The following is a 17,953-nucleotide window of genomic DNA, read 5'->3' on the forward strand; positions in this document are numbered from 1 at the left end:
TGTTATGTTTTTACTTCACTTTTGAATATTTCTATTATTCCTTCAAATTGCTATGTAGCCCATTGAGCAGCTTCCTTTTTTGTATATTTTAATCAATGTAAATGAATATACGGTATTATCTATGGCCTAATTAAGGCCTTAGGTTTGTCGGTTCATTCAATTTGTTTAACGGGCCAACAAATATGTGATACTCAAGGTGTTTAATATAGTTTCCTAAAAAAAAAAAGAATTAAAATTATAATAATTAGTATGACAACTGTTATATAATGCTAAATTATTTAGTAAAACGTTTTGCGAAAATTGGGTATCCGAATCGATACTGAGTGATGATAGTAGTAATTATATTATTGACATGACTGACCTAATTCATAATCTATGTCAGTTCCATCATCTCAAACGAAATGTTGTAAATCGCCAACAGCAAATCCAGAAATTGGGCCATTTTTCAAATTATTTCAGCTAGTTGGTCCAACTTTATTTGGGTATAATTCCCGTTTAAGTGGATAGAAATCGATGTACTAATTATCAGTTGTACAAAACTAGGCTATCTTCCTAATTTAAAAATTATTACAAAATATTAAATAGCCACCGTATGACGTTAAGTTGAAAAAGGGTTACAAATCAGGAAAAAATGACTTTTATCCAACGCGGGCAATGGAGCTGTGACACCTACACATACACCAAGTTTGAACATTTTAGCTCAATTAGAAGGAGAGTTACTGTGTTCCAAAGTCTCGGCCAATCAAATTGCTTATCACTCTGCTTACCCTGAGCAGAAAATGCTCATTATCGAACTTAGTCAAGGTATTGATGTAATGAAACTTAAACACTGTGTAAAAATTTAAAGTCAATCGGATATTAACTTTGGCCTCTAGAGCGTCCACAAGATTTTTCAAAGTGATCAAGGGCCATAACTCTGGCAGTAATTATCAGAAATTGTTAAAAATCAATAGGATTCTTCGTCTCATGACCTTAAACACAGTATAAGGTCACAATTCTATGGAATACAATTACTGCTTTTAACTGAGCGACGTTTCGACTAGGCTTCTCTAGTCATTATCAAGCTATGTTAAAAAATGAAAATATGACAGGACAATATATACATGTACACAACAATGCTTGGTTAATGCTGACAAAACAGGGATCTCTAGTTCAATTACTAAATGCCATTGAAACAGCTTAAACACAGTGTATGAATTTAAAGTCAATCGGATATTAACTTTAGCCTCTAGAGTGTCCACAAGATTTTTCAAAGTGATCAAGGGCCATAACTCTGGCAGTGATTATCTGAAATCGCTGAAAATCAATAGGCTTCTTCGTCTCATGACCTTAAACACTGTGTATAAATTTAAAGTCAATCGGATATTAACTTTAGCCTCTAGAGCGTCCACAAGATTTTTTGAAGTGATCATAGGCTCCTTTGCCTCATGACCTAAACACTGTGCATAAATTTAAAGTCAATCGGATATTAACTTTAGCCTCTAGAGCGTCCACAAGCAATTGTGGATGCCGGACCGATGGACAAATGGAAGGGGGCGACCACAATATACGACCAAATTTCAATGTGGGCGTAAAAAACCTAAACAAAGGCCGTAACTCTGGAAGTAATCTACAGAAATTGTTCAAATTCGACAGGCTTTTTCATTTTACTAATTCAAATAATGCATATAAATTTCATACAGATCGGATGATAACTTTTGTCATTCGAATGTTCACAAATTTCAGCAAAGTAAATCAAGGGCCATAACTCTACACGTAATTTAAGGAAATTGATGATATTCAATAGGATACTTCATTTCACTATTTTAAATGATGCATATGAATTTCATACAGATTAGGTGATAACTTTTGTCGTTCAAGCGTTCACAAGATTCAACAAAGTTAAACAAGGGCCATAATCTAGATGTATTTAACGGAAATTTGCTAAAACTCAATAGGCTTGTTGGTTTTACTAATTTAAACGATGCATATAAATTTCATACAAATCGGTTGATAACTTTTGTTGTTAGAGTGTTCACAAGGTGCAACAAAGTGAAACAAGGGCCATAACTCAAGACGAAATTAACAGAAATTAAATAGGCTTCTTCGTTTCACTAATTTAAAGATGCATATCAATTTCAAACAGATCCAATGATAACTGTTGTCATTAGAGTGTTCACAAGGTGCAACAAAGTGAAACAAGGGCCATAACTTAATGGAAATTGCTGAAATTCGGTTGGATACTTTGTTTTACTAATTCAAATGATGCATATAAATTTCATATAGATCGGTTAAAAACTTTTGTCGTTAAAGCGTTCAACAAAGTGAAACAAGAGCCATAACTCCAGAAGAAATTAACGGAAATTGCTGAAATTCGATAGGCTTCTTTTTTTTTTACTAATTTAAATGATGCATATAAATATCATACAGATCGGTTGATAACTTTTGTCATTCACGCGTTTACAAGATTCAACAAAGGCTTCTTTGTTTTACTAATTTAAATGATGCATATAAATTTCATACAGATTGGTTGATAACTTTTGGCGTTCACAAGGTGCAACAAAGTGAAACAAGGGCCATAACTCCAGAAGAAATTAACGGAAGTTATTGAAATTGAATAGGTTTCTTCATCTCACTAATGCAAACAACATATATCAATGTAGTCTGTAGAGTGTTCACAAGAAATTGTGGACGATAGACGGACGGACGGAGGCGACGGCAATATATGACCACATTTCCATGTGGGCGTATAAAAAACCTAATCCTTAAAACCAAGATTATAAAATTTAAAAGAAACAATTCATCTTTCTAAAGAAGAAAGGGTAGCCATTGTTCAATTAAAAACGAACCCGGACATTATTATTAAAAAAGCCGACAAAGGCTTGGCCCTTGTCATGCTCAACAAAACCGATTACATCCTAGAAGCAGAGACAGAACTATCTAACACTGCGTTTTACATGCGCCTTGTTGAAGACCCAACTTCGAAATTCAATACTGAAATTAATCAACTTTTAACTACAGGGCTTGTCACGAGACGCGAGTAATTTCTCGCGCGCATGCTACGCTCACGTAAAACCAAATTTACGTGAGTGATTAAGTACTCGCGCAAATATAAAAAATAATTTAATCAGAAATAATTGAATATCGTAATATAAAAAGCCGTAAACAATTTGTATGCCTTCATGTTGATGCACTATTGCGCACGCGGCGTGTCTTTCCAGTGCCAACTGTTGTTACTAAAAATACTTTGAGACGCGTAATGCCAGGCGGTTTTTAAGCGGATGTCCTTTGCCGTGTCTGGATAATCAAACATTGAGCGGATGTTGTCGTTTCTATTAATAGCAATTCTTTCGATCCCGCATCTTTTCTACAAATTGATGGGATTGAAATTGTTTTGCCTGTTCTTTTACCTTTCTAAGCTTTACCCGAATCCCCTCAGCACGCCAACGATGGCAAAGGGAAACCCAGTTTCCCTTGCAACGTTCTTGTCATGGGAAGACGATTTACAGATAATATTACTGCCAAGGAAATGAAAGAGTATGCATTGCCTTTGTGTGTGAAATAGCTTTATTCAACGTCCGCTTCCACCGAAGTGACAAGAGCATTGCCATTAGGCACATGGAATTTAAATGGCTACTCACGCACATCATTCTGCGTGAGTAAATACATGTACTCGCCTCACTCGCGCAAGTCTATATTTGCGTGAGTAGTCATCTACTCGCCTCCAATTTGCTCGTGGCAAGCCCTGAACTAAACTCTACCAGTCGGGACAGATCACTGAAAAACTTATAAAAGGCCTTATAGTTGACGACCCTAAACCAGGTCGTTTTTTACCTACTACCCAAGATTCACGAAACCACTCTACAGGACAATTTCCCGCAGATTATGATTTCTTGGAATTTCATTGGATAATTATTAATTTAGTCTTGATTGTTTAGGTCTGGTTGTTTAATTAAACATGACGGTAATAACGGACAAGAGACTTGATAATGAAGTAAACTGTGTTTACTTTCTGTGTTTACTTTTAACAAGGGGATCTAGGTGAAGGCCTGAGTTTTTAAACAATTTAAGACTCTTCTCCCTCTCAAGACTTGGTCGACATGTATTACCCTCCCCCACCCCTTTAATCTTAAACAAGACCCAAAAAATATTAATGTTACCTTAAATTTTCCACAGTGATCTTTGACGAAACCTTGCTGAGCAGGTACATAGAAATAAGGATGGAATCCGTGAATATGTGCCATAATACTATTACCTTGCATATTAATACCATACATTCTAATAATTGGCACAGGACCAAGTTTAGCACCTGGCATACCATCTAGATGTTTTCCTGAAATATGTTACGTCTTTAAATCAATAATTTGTGCAACAATGTCATTCTGTATTAATTCTATAAAAGTATTTATAAATGTCATGTTTCCAAAATAAAATGCTCAGTTTTGGGGTTTGGAAGAATCAAAGTTCATTCCCTATATTGGTCAAAGGGTTAAAATCATTTTACATTTGCATATACAGTAGGGTGACCCACCATAAATAAATATCTCCAAATATCTCGACAATTACGCCACAATATTTATATATATGCCAAGCCTCAAATCAGTTTCACACAATTAAAGTCACTAAATAAACGATCATGTTGTACTTAATAAGCTATGACCATTAATCATCTATAAATAATAGACTGAAAACTGGTTCCAAGTGTCGTCCATAACATCCAGACACTTTTGAGTAAAAGATAGGTTACGTGCCCTTGTTTTGAAATTAGTCCCGCTTAACCAGTCTATCGACCATTCTACGTCTGATTGACAGGTCGGGATAATCAAGACTACTTTTTTACGAAACATAACAGAAAGCTAGAACAAGAAATTGAATTTAGAAATAAGCACGTTAGCTAGCTCAACAATTGTTTTAAGAAGCTTGTAAAAGTAAAATGAAACTACTGCTAGTATCATGTTCCTGTCTAACCCGAGTGTTTCAGAGATATTATTTGTACTAAACCAAAAGATGCCGCTCTTAACGGTACAGTTAATGATAAAGCGATTTAAAAAATGAAACGAACGCAATTTCTAAATCTGCTGTAATAACCAAGAAGCTTAATTTTACTGCTATTCAAAATCGTCAACAATAAATTTTTTACGGCTGTAATAGTTGATAGATTTGTAGAGAATTGCACATGCCATGGCTATTTATAATATCATACTGTCAGAAAGTTGGTCTCGACACGGCGAATGTGCACGCTTCAGTGGTAGTCTCGAACTATCAGCGGTGGACTGTATTTCTGTAGAGTGCATGGGTCACCCTATATACAGTGGACTCTGTCAAATCCGACATTGCACGGGATTGTTACAATATGTCGGATTACGCAGAATGTGGGAATACTCAGTTTTCTCAAAACCGGAAGTATTATTGTAACTTCGAAAACCAGAAGTTTTATTATAATGTAGCTTCGAATCCCCAGAATGTTATTCCCTTTAAAAATGATAAACCTTTCTGTACATTCAAAATTTTATTATTAATTTTTATTTCATTTAACATGCGTAGGTATTTTGAATAGGTCAAGTCTGTTGTTAATTTATCTCTGTCATCTTTAGTTGATAGCACACTTGTCTTTGGTGTCACGTGTTCATTGATAATCTGTCGTTCTATGTCCAGGTTGTCGTCACACAGTTCAAATAGATCCTTAGGGTGATCAAACTTAGGTATTCAGGTTCAATCGGCATGCGCAACGAATGTTTCCAACAGGTGCTAGGAATATTTTTACGACTGAATAATTCGTGGGTATTCTTGAGTATTTGTCACAACTGTCTTACAAGAGATTATAAAATTAATCAACAAAGACCTACGCAAGCGAGTTTTTATCTCACCGATAATTGATTTTGTGGCTTCACACCCATCGATTGATCATACAGTGTTGATTCAATGGAAATCATGTTAACGGGACGGCTGATTGATATCGTAATTCGGAATATTCAGAGTACGGATTACTCAAAGATTTTTTGGCTGAAATAATAAGGAAATAAATCGAGACATGAAATTGATGTCAGATTTCACAGAGTGCCGGAGTATTCAGAGGTCGCATATGACAGAGTCCACTGTAGTAGCATTTTTTGTTCTATACCAATTTGAACATACTGATCACAAATTGGAGTGTAATTTTCAATAAAATATGACTTTTTTCTTGTGTAGTAAACTTTTGCTCTACATAACCTTTGTATGTTCAAAGATAGGTTGCCAGGCAACGAAACATACCCCCACAGCAGCTAAATCGTCTGAGCGGTCAACAAGGGTTATCGCATATTTATTCCTTTGTAGGTAATTGGGGGCCTTTACAAGACAGTTCCATACAGATCAGATTATAATTTTTGTTTGAGGGTTCACAAGGTTTTACAAACTGAAACAAGGGCCTCAACTTTGGAAGTAGTTTACAGAAATTGTTGAAATTTGACAGGCTTTTTCGTTTTACTAATTTAAATAATGAACATAAATTTCATACAGATCGGATGATCACTTTTGTCACTCAAACATTCACAGGGTTCACAAAGTAAAACAAGGGCCATAACTCTAGAAATAATTGACTGAAATTCTAGAGACCTCTGCTTCACAAATTTTAATGATGCATATAAATTTCATACATATTGGATGGTAACTTTCATCAATCGAGCATTAACAAGGTTGAACAGAGTGAAACAAGGGCCATAACTCTACAAGTAATTATTGTAAATTGTTGAAATTCAATAGGCTTCGTGGTTTCACTATTTTAAATATTGCATATAAATTTCAGAAAGATCGAATGATAACTTTAGTCGTTAGAGCGTTCACAAGGTTCAAATAAGTGAAACACGGGTCATAACTCTAGACGTAATAAATGGAAATTGCTTCTTCGTTTCACTAATTTAAATAATGCAAATAAATTTCAGAAAGATCAGATGATAACTTTTGGCGTTGGAGTGTTCACAAGGTTCAATAAAGTGAAACAAGGGCCATAATTATAGACGTAATAAACAGAAATTGCTGAAATTTGAATAACGCATATAAATTTCACAAAGATCCAATTAAACATTTGGCGTTGGAGCGTTTACAAGGTCCAACAAAGTGATATAAGGGCCTTAACTCTAGACTTAATAAACGGAAATTATTGAAATTAAATAGGCTTCTTCATTTCACCAATGTGAACAACATATATCAATTTTAAAACAATCGGACCGACCGACCGACAGACGGGGGCGACGGCAATGCAGGCGTACAAAAATGGTTATTTTGTACCCTGGGTAAGACAGACATACTGAGATATTAGAAGCTGCTTTTTTTTCTGTATGAAAAATGTTGTTTTTATACCATATCTCAAAATATGCATAATTCCAGACAACAAAGTATCTAAAATGTATATCTTACCGATATAAAAATCAATGTCCAACTGCTGGAAAATTAATTTATCAGTTTTTGAGTCTATTTTAGGTGATGGTGGGCGTGACCACGTTGTATTAGTTTTTCTTGACTCTGGTCCTTCACCTTTAAAAAAATTACAAGACAATAAACATAAATGCTATAAATATACAAAAAGCAATGAAGACTGGGTGGTGCTCGATTGTGAGTCTGGAACATTTAGTCTGGAGGCACAAAACCAGACCCAACTTTTCTAAAGTAAAATTTCACGAAGAATACGATGCCTGGTGGTAATCAGTCTGCCGTTATGGTCCAATACATGCCAATATCGAAAGAAACCAAGATCTTTGGGATATCTACCTATATTTCAAGCTCCGTCAAAATCAGATAAAAATTGTGACCTGTAGAGTGTCCACAAATTGTGGACGGAAGGACTGACAGGGGCGACGACAATATACGTGGGCGTATAAAAATGTAACAATGGATTTATAGATTGTTATAAGAATTTACACTTCCATAATACCTAATATGACTAATTAACTAACATTTTAACATGTTTGGCATAGGACTTTTAAGAAATAAAAACAAATTAATTTAATTTCACCAAATAAGACACCCTGTCTAGATACTCGACTAAAGTTAATTTCTTTTCTTTGTTTTCTTTAATTCCTGGAGCTGGCTTTGGATTTGTGCATATTTATGTCTCTTCCTTGGTGGTTCCTGTCCCCCGACATACTGTACAATTCTAATTTCATTAATATTTTGCTCTTGTTGTAAAAATGTGATCATATCAAAAACATTCGGATGAGCTTTAACAACAAGCTTCTTGATCCTTGAATGCCATCCTTAAAGAGTGTTGTTGGTTCTGTGTTCCCTTGTGTGGTAGTGGTTCCACTGATGAGTAGCATATTCACCCTCGCCCATTGGTTTGTTACGTAGTCTGCCAATTCAGTTATTTTGGGAGCTGATTGAGAGTGAGCGAATATGTGAACACTACTTGGATGATATGATGATATTCATCAGTAGTTGCCAATTGGTGATTAAGATTCATATTAAATACTTGGATGATTGCCAACTGGTGAATAAAATTCAGAGTGAACACCACATGGATGATTTGATGATATTCATCATTAGTTGCCAATTGGTGAATAAAATTCAGAGTGAACATAAATTCATAAAATCTTTAATACCGTTAATTGGGTCCTAATAACAACATGCCTCTCTTCAAATGAAAGCCTACAAGTCGATATCTGCGCCATCGCGGGAAGGATTAATTTTGGTCACGCTCTGTAACAGCGCCGTCATGGGAATACACCACCTTGATCTAAGAATTGTTTAAAATAATGTTTCTGGCTGTCCATTTGTTGTCCATCTGAAATCAGACTAGTTTCGTCTGGAAGGGATTGGTGCATATTTTGATAGTAATATGCTTATGGCAACCCAACCCAAGTCCAGTAGATCGGTGAAATGGGAATACACCCCCTTGATCTCAGAATTGTTTAAAATGATGTTTCTGGCTGTCCATTTGTTGTTCATCTGAAATCAGACTGGTTTCGTCTGGAAGGGATTGGTGCATATTTTGATAGTAATATGCTTATGGCAACCCAACTCATGGCCAGCAGATCGGTGAAATGAAATGGGGTTTAACATCCTAATTTTGTGCATTGACTGGGATAATCAGATCGATTAAACAGGTTATTTTACACTAAAATATGTAAATACATACATAGGAACACAAGTCCAATCAGCAGAAATGGAAGGGCCAAAAAAAAAATTTCCTTTGTAAGGTGGCAGTAAATTTGATGGTAGCAAACACATTTTCCTGCAATCCCGGTCTGTGAGTAAAGCAACAAGAAAGAAGTCTAATATAGCCTTATTTTTTTTAGTTTAGAACCGAAATCACACTGCGTACCCACCTGATAAGCTCAAACAAGATCCTGTTTAAATTCCTGGGTATCCATCTCTGTCAAGTGCCGAAGTCATGAAGCGTGCCCTTGGGCGATTTCTTGGGGTCTGACTTGATGAAAATTAGAAGGGCGCAAAATTCGTTTTCCTGCTACGTATTTTAGGTCGTGGAAACAGCAACCTGAAAGTGGTCCATTATCATCAAGACACCTGAACACCAATAACAAAATCAATCAATCCGACTGTTGCTGTTGCATTCACAAGACTCCAGAAATTTCACAGATGAAACAAATATGCCGGAAACACATGTCATGCACTAGAATGGCACTAGACAATACAATTAATGATCGATGACAGAACAATGCAGAATTTCCGGCACTTTTTTTTGCCTGCTAGAAGGCAGACGTTTTTTTTTTTCCCCAAAAAAATTATTATTTTAATTAGATATCACAAAATGGTTTCTACCTTGTTCAGCAACTTCTCTAGGTTTTTGGTCCATAAAAGTGTCAATTATTATTCAATTTTCATAAAATTTTCACCGTGTGATACCTAATACCATTTACGATTTCATTCAAGTAATTTAAGATTTTCATTATCACCGGAAGTAACGTCATTTTGGAAAAAACTGTATTTTTAGTCTTTAAAACAGATATTTTATTCAAATGAGTCTGATTTGTAATGTTTATAAAATTTTAAAATATTTCTTCGTAACTTTCATAAACTCGTAGCAATAATCTGTACGGAGAGAATGTATGTGAAAATTAATTTGTAATATGCACAGTTGCCAAGAAATAAGCAATTTTGCATGCGTCACTTTATTTAGCCTGTAAAAAAGAGTCAATTATCATTTGATTTCAATATTATTTTTTTTTACGATTGGATGCCTAATGCAAATTTTGACTAGGTGAAACCATTTTAATATTTACACTACACTGTCACCGGATATGACCTCATTTGGACAAAAACTGTATTTTTAGCATTCAAAACAGATATTTCATTCAAATGAGTCTGATTTGTTTTTTGTTTAAAAATTTAATATCTGATACCAATCAACTAATAGAATGAACCCATTTGATAATATAGATATCACAAAATGGTTTCTAACTTGTTTAGTTGCGGTGAAATGGACTATTTTGAACAGGTCACTTTTCAAGGTTTTTGGTCCATAAAAGTGTCAATTATTATTCGATTTTCATAAAATGTTCACTGTGTGATACCTAATGCCATTTACGATTTCATACAAGTAATTTAACATTTTCATTATCACCGGAAGTAACGTGATATTGGCAAAAACTGTACTTTTAGCCTCTAAAACAAATAAGCGATATTCATTATTCACATAAAATTGTGATATTTGATTTCTATTGGCAAATAGCATATAGCAATACGATCAAATTTATATCACAAAATTGTTTCTAACATCTTTCCTTGCCGAGAAATAACCAATTTTGTCAGGATCACTTTTTCAAGATTTTTTGCATATTAATTTCAGTTTATAGCTTCTAGCTTAATTATTTATTGCCGATTTGTATAAAACAAAAGCCCATATGCTCCGTGGTGCAAATTCTCAACTTTCTTCTACCAATAAAAGTTTCTGTTAACACCGAAGTGCCGAAATTTTTTTCAGAACTTCCATTTTGACGTCTCAAAAATTCTTTTAAAAAGCAAGTATTAATGTTTACAAATGAAATGAAATGAAATGGGGTTTAACATCCTACTGTTCTGCTCCTAACCTGGGCTAATGAAGACGGGCATACGCCATACAGTATGCTATGAGGGAAATTTTGCCCGGGCAGCGGCACTATCGCCTACTCTTATATCGAATTCCAACTGCCAAGGGATCTTTTATGTGCATTCTAATGTATACACGGGACCTCGGTTTTTCGTCTCATCCGAAGTTCTAGACAGCTGTCCTTGTCAGGCCCTCCGTCCTGCATCACTGACAAGGGGGAACCACGCCGGAAAATCTGGATGAACTTTCTCGGCCAATGCAGGGATCGAACACCCGACCTCCAGGCTAGCGAGCTAGCGTCTTACCCACTTAGCCACATGATCCCCATTAATGTTTACAAAACAGATATTTTATTCAAACGAGTCTGATTTGCAATGTTTTATAAAAATTATGATATTTGATTCCTATCAACAAACAGAATGAACCCATACAATCATACAGATACCACAAAAGGGTTTCTAACTTGTATGGTTGCAGAGAAATGGACGATTTTCTACAAGTCACTTTTCAAGGTTTTTGGTCTATAAAAGTGGTTATTATTATTCGATTTTTATAAAAATTTTCACCATGTGATGCCTTATGCCATTTATGATTTCATAGAATTAATTTAACATTTTCACTATTCCCGGAAGTAATGTCATTTTTGCAAAACCTGTATTTTAAGCCTCCAAAACAAACATTTGTTGGAAGTGGGTTATATTTATTATTCGTTTAAGATTATGATATTTGACTCCAATGGACATATAGATTGAATCAATACAATCATATAGATGTCCAAAAATAGCTTGTTGAGAAATAACCAATTTTGTCAGGATCACTTTTTAAGATTTTTTTCCCATTAGAAAGTCAGCTAAGTTAGCGGTAAGTTAGTAACTAATTGTGTTAGTATCACTTTTTTGACATATGTATCACATGTTAACAAATGTATGAATGAAATTAATATTGCCGGGTTTGATTGATTCTGCGTCCATTTTACAAAACCTCTGCAATGTTTATGTGGAAATCTGTTTATCGGTTCCATTGAAACTGGAAGTGATACGAGTTCAAGGATAATGTGGCAATATTGCTGCCACTTGTGTCAATATATGTTTTCGGTGGTCAGGACGTGGCTGTAAGTGAAATACATGCTAAGAAGCTCTCGTGGCATATACTAAGTAATCAACTGACTTCCAAACTGAATGTGGAACGAGCATGTGGAAAGCTGTTGAGTTGGAATCATACAGTATGTTACCACTTACACAACAACATGGCCGGCCACTTTGACATCACGGCCACCAGTTCTTTCAATGGTGATGGCATAAATGACTTGCACGTCGTAGTTTATTGTGGTGATATAGTTTGTTTTTCCAACGTGACAGCATTCCTCCGAACGACTCCTTCCACATGCAGCTCGGGGCCAGTTGATAATATAATCTATGCCACAAAGGTTTCTTATAGCAAGTATTACTATTTCATTTGCAGTCCCTGTTTTTATTTCTATGTATACTGATAACATCTAGTTTTGTGTGTTAGGACAATTCATTAGTGGTTTGATTATGTTAGGACATGTCAAGAGTTATCTTTATTTTTTGGAGTGGTGTCCCTTGGAAAAGTTCTGTGTGGAGCTTGACTTTGGTTTTGTAATGGAAAGGTCATTTGATTAAAATGTGTTGACAAGACAAAGAGTCTTAATTATTGAGTTATTAAATGGTAGCAGAGCTATGGCAACTAGTTACAAGAACCCTCCCAGTTTTGGGTCAGATATTACGTATGAAACTTGGAAGAATGAATTAGAAGTCTGGAGATTGATGACAGATGTTGTCAAGAAAAAAACAGCTTTGGCAGTCACCTTGACACTGACAGGGAAAGCCAGAGATAAGGCTATAGAAATCAGTGCAGAAGATTTAAATAAAGAGAATGGTATGATTACCTTGATCACTAAATTAGATTAAAAAAAGAGGAGAAAGATGCTGCATATGAATCCTATTCAAATTTTGAGAATTACAAGAAGACACATGAAATTTCTATGAGTGATTATGTCAATGAGTTTGAACAAAGATATTAGAAAGCTAAGAAATATCAAATGACTCTCTCTGATTCAGTTTTGGCCTATAAACTGTTAGACAATGCTAATTTATCTGTGAAGGAGAAACAACTTGCTTTGACAGCTACAGCCGATGGAACCTTTACATCAATGAAATCCGCCCTTAACTCATTGAATGCAGATATAAAATCAGGCATTACAACGGTATAAAATTTAATCAATAATATAAAATAACAACAGAGTTATTCTTTAATAAAAAAAAACATAAGTAAAAAAACAGTCACACATGACAAGATTGTAAATTTTGGTAAGTCAATAACTTTTCTAAAATGTCTGTTCTATTTAGCACAATTTAGGGCACTCACAAGTCACAAACTCACAATAGCACTGTTATAAAAGTTTTTAGGATTCATGATAAGCTCTAAAGCATGTAGCACACAAATATACCAAACAATTGTCACACTGTAAGTTAGTTTCGGCACGTTTTTTTGATTTGCTGCACTGTCTGCATCTTGCTCTTTTGGCCGTTCTCATTGGGTAGTGTCCACCTGGCGCTGTGGGTATATCTTCTCCAGATTCAACCCGTTTTCTTTTCCTCCCGTTTCGTGCGTTTCCAATCATTTTCTTAAATAAATTCATTTTAAATTCAAGCAATGATGTTGGAATAATCTTGCCGTTTTTAGTTTTTTTTACATGTTTTTTTGATTCCTTATATAGCACAAAGGCATTCGAAATAGACAAGTCAAATAAAAAATAAAACAAATAAAGCCACCATTTTTTGGACATTCTGTACGTTGGGTATTCCATACGTAACTGATCTGATCTATCAACTCCAGCCATGTTAGAATTGTATTCTTTGATTGTTACTGGGCACTTGACAGTTTTTACTGTACCATCTTTTTGTTTTCTTTGTACTTCGACTGTGGATAAAGGTGAATCGGCAGTCGACATAAAATTGACAATCCTCTTGTCTTTCCACATGCCGGCTGTCAAATTTGAGGCTTGCATTATCTTATATTCCCCACTTGGCCATTTTTTTACATCTTCGTCCTTCGGTTTCAGATTTTTAGGCCAATTCTTTCGGTTAGTCCTGCACGTTCCACGGGCGAATATACCAACGTTTTCTAATTCCCTAAATAAGTTCGCACTGGTATAAAAATTGTCGACATTTACAATCATATTTTGAAATTGACATTTTCTAGTTAAGTCTAAAACAACCCGAGATGTTAGTCCAATTTCTGCAGTCATGTTTTCCTTGCCAGTGTACACTTGAAATTCATTCACAAAACCATTGTTCGGGTCCGCCCTCACCCACACCTTTATCCCATATTTCACTGGCTTCGCAGGCATGTACTGTTTGAAGCCTATTCTTCCTCTAAACGCTACCATTGCTTCATCAATTGAAGTGTTCTGATGTGGATTATATCGTTTGGAACAATTGTCTAAAACATGATCTAAAATAGGTCTTACATGATGTAACTTATCGTGGTTTATTTCACCTCTGGCGGGGTTGGTTGAATTGTCATTTGTGTGGAAATTTTCGGATATTTTATCAAACCGGTCCCTGGTCATTATATCAGCAATTTTGTAATTACCGAAATAATAGTCTCGCGACCAGTACATATTAGTTCTTGGCTGCGTTGATATACTCATAAACACACGTAGGGCCAAAAAATCTCGTATTCCTTCCGGGGTCACGTTACTCCAATTTTTCTCTCCATTTTGATATTTAGCATCGTGGTACCGATTCGTTTCTTCAGCAATTAACGTGTACAAATTTAATCCGAAAAACAAACTAAAAAAATCAAACTCGTTCTTCCCCTCTTCTAATATATCTGTTGGCCCAGGCTCAGGTCCTAAAAATGATGGACTGGTCACTGGGTTTAGTGTTGTTTGCCAAATAAACTCGTTACTGCAAGACGGGCCGCCATGCTGGTTCTCGTCGGCCGTTGTTAGATCAAGATCCTCGTCTTCTCCGCTCGAAATATCGGAAAAATCACTTCCCACGGCATTACTAATATCGATATCAACATCTAAAATATCTTCAGGTAAAAACCCTTCGAATTCCGAGTCCGTATCACTTTCCATTATGAAGATATTGTAAGAAAACGGAGCGCAATAATAATCTATAATACGTAACAAAATGGCGATCAGTGAGGAAAATTTTACCACAAAGTTCACGACCTTTATAACCCCTGAACTTTTGTTGTGACGTATGCATTTTTTATGACCATTCGTTAGCTAAAACTATATTTGATTGGATTAACTACTTTCAGTTAGCCAATTGGCTTTAATTTAACAATTTATGGTTCAAGAAAACAATGCAACAAAGAGACCGCGAATTTAAGTCTCTCGGGGGTGCCACTAAAAATCAGTGGACCGCAAATTCAAGCTATCGGTACAGGAGAGGTGTTTAATTGGCCCGCATATTCAAGCTATAGGGCCCAATGAGTTAAAAGAATATTTAACAGTGGTCTACTGACAAATAGTTCTGATAGTCAAGGCATCGCGGTCAAGGAAGAATCTTCAATGTACACTGGATCATCAAAGTACTATTTACCACCACATCGTCGACCAGTTTCTCAGTCAAATCAACGTTCAGATGAATCAGGGAATTTCCGAGGTAGAAATAACAGCAATACTGGTACCAGATATCAAACAAACTCAACACAAAAAGGAACGAATCCTGTAAGATTTGGAAGGAGAACAAATTGTGCTATTTGTAATTCAACCTTTCACTGGGCTAAAGACTGTCCACACAAGCAAAGTGATGTTAATTATTCAGAATGTGATGATACCATTGATGACGAAAAAGAGACCTGCAACTTTATTTTATTTACTAAAAGTTATGAGCCATCCAAAAATGAGGTTTTTATGGCTGAATGTTTTGGGTGCGGTGTTTTGGACACTGCATGTTCACGAACTGTTTGTGGCAATAAATGGCTACAAAATTATACTAATTCCTTAAAGGATAATTGGAAATCAAAAGTGGCTGTAAAATCAAGCAGGAAAGAATTTAAATTTGGAGATGGTGTCAATGTTAATTCTTTGAAGTATGTAACTATACCAGTTAATATAGCTGGTGTATATGGGACAATAGAAACTGAAGTGGTTGATGCTGACATACCGTTATTGCTTAGTAAAACTTCTTTGAAAAGTGCCGAGACAAAATTAGACTTATCGCGTGACCAGGCAACAATGTTTGACAAGCCAGTACAATTACAATTCACGTCAAGTGGTCATTATTGTATTAATCTGCGAGAAAATATGGTCCAGAAAAGTCCAGATTTTGAAGAAACTCTTGTTATTGATGTTAATTTAAATAGATCTGATAAGTTAAAAATTTTGAATAAGCTGCACAAACAATTTGGGCATGCAAATAGTGATAAACTGAAGAAACTTTTAAAGAATGCTGGAAATTGTGACCATGAACTATTTGAACTTCTTGATGACCTGATAAAATCTTGTGGTATTTGTGAAAAATTTAAAAGACCTGTGTCGAAACCAGCAGTTGGTTTTCCGCTTGCATCAGAGTTCAATGAAACTGTTGCTGTTGACCTGCACCAGTTAGATAGAAATTTATGGTATCTTCATATAATTGATGAATTTTCAAGATTTAGTGCTGGAGGAATATTGACTAATAAACGTCCATCAACATTTATACAGTTATTTATCAAATTATGGATAGGAATTCATGGCGCTCCCAGGAAATTATTTAGCGACAATGGAGGAGAATTTAACAATGAAGTGGTACGGGATATGTGTGAAAACTTCGACATCGAAGTACTTACTACTGCAGGATATTCACCATGGAGTAACGGACTATTAGAACGACATAATTTTACACTCACCGAAATACTGAATAAGATTAGAGAGGACAATAACTGTAACTGGGACACAGCTCTTTCTTGGGCGTTAATGGCTAAAAATAGCCTTGTTAATATTCATGGTTATAGCTCACATCAGCTTGTTTATGGAAAAAATCCTAATCTTCCCAGTATTCTCACAGACAAAGCTCCAGCATTAGAAGGGAGTACAACTAGTAATGTAGTAGGAGAACATATCAAGGCATTACATTCTGCCCGGAAAGCTTTCACCGAAGCAGAATGTTCTGAACGTATCCGAAAGGCTCTTCGAAAACAAATTCGTCCAATGAATGAACATTGTGAAACTGGTGAAAAGGTTTACTACAAGAGACCAGACAGTGCTGAATGGAAAGGACCTGGAACTGTTGTGGGACATGATGGTGTTATAGCCTTCATTCGGCATGGAGGTTTAATTGTCAGAGTGCATCAGTGTCGACTGAGAAAAGTTCATAGACAGGACAATAAAGAAGACGAAGTAATTAGTGAGACACCCATTAATACTCAACAATCAGATGATAATGACACTATTATTGAAGATGAGGAAGTTGATGACATAATTCCTCACACAGATGAAAATCAAATTCCTCATGTAAATCACAATCAACAAGCTGTTAGGAATAAAATAGACAATCAAACTGAAACAATTAATGTAAAGCCAGAACAATTGATAACATTTAAAAATAGTGCTAATGAAGAATTCAGTGCTAAAGTGATAAATCGAGCAGGAAAAATATCTGGTATCAATAGAAACTGGTTTAACGTTGAATACAAAACACCAGACACTTTATCAGGGGTAAAACAATCTGTAGATTTATCTCAGATGAAAGATTTAACAATTACACAAGAAAATCCCACTCAAAACGATGAAGAAAATGTGATGATCCTCGAAAATATTTCCTTCGAAAGTAGCAAACATGTGGAACTTAATAGTTGGAGACAAAATTCTGTGTACCAAGAAGTTGATGATAACGGACAATCTTACATCACAACAAGATGGGTCTGTACTTTAAAAGAAACATCTGATGGAATCAAGCCAAATTCACGACTGTTGTGAGGGGGTTT

The 17,953-nt window shown here is 35.4% G+C and overlaps 2 protein-coding genes across 3 annotated transcripts in view; both read right to left on the reverse strand.

The window, feature by feature from the left end:
- Window positions 1-17,953, reverse strand: part of LOC130013266 (DNA polymerase delta catalytic subunit-like) — a 281,681-nt gene that overhangs the window by 242,540 nt on the left and 21,188 nt on the right. For both annotated transcript variants that reach the window (XM_056102083.1, XM_056102082.1), the window contains exons 4-5: window positions 7,375-7,491; window positions 4,140-4,312 (exon numbers count right to left, since the gene is read on the reverse strand). In XM_056102083.1, coding sequence (XP_055958058.1) covers window positions 4,140-4,312; window positions 7,375-7,491 — 290 coding nt within the window. The remainder of the gene's footprint in view (window positions 1-4,139; window positions 4,313-7,374; window positions 7,492-17,953) is intronic.
- On the reverse strand, window positions 13,391-15,186 carry LOC126825394 (piggyBac transposable element-derived protein 4-like). Its single transcript, XM_050555034.2, has one exon. It carries the CDS (start codon window positions 15,111-15,113, stop codon window positions 13,428-13,430), a length of 1,686 nt encoding a protein of 561 aa, XP_050410991.1. The 5' UTR covers window positions 15,114-15,186; the 3' UTR covers window positions 13,391-13,427.

The sequence above is a fragment of the Patella vulgata genome, chromosome 6 (assembly GCF_932274485.2).
Source record: "Patella vulgata chromosome 6, xgPatVulg1.2, whole genome shotgun sequence".
In the NCBI taxonomy this organism is placed as follows: domain Eukaryota; kingdom Metazoa; phylum Mollusca; class Gastropoda; family Patellidae; genus Patella; species Patella vulgata.

What these genes read in the sequence shown, in the direction of transcription:
- LOC126825394 (XM_050555034.2), bottom strand. Translation starts at nt 15,113, where the DNA reads ATGGAAAGTGATACGGACTCGGAATTCGAAGGGTTTTTACCTGAAGAT.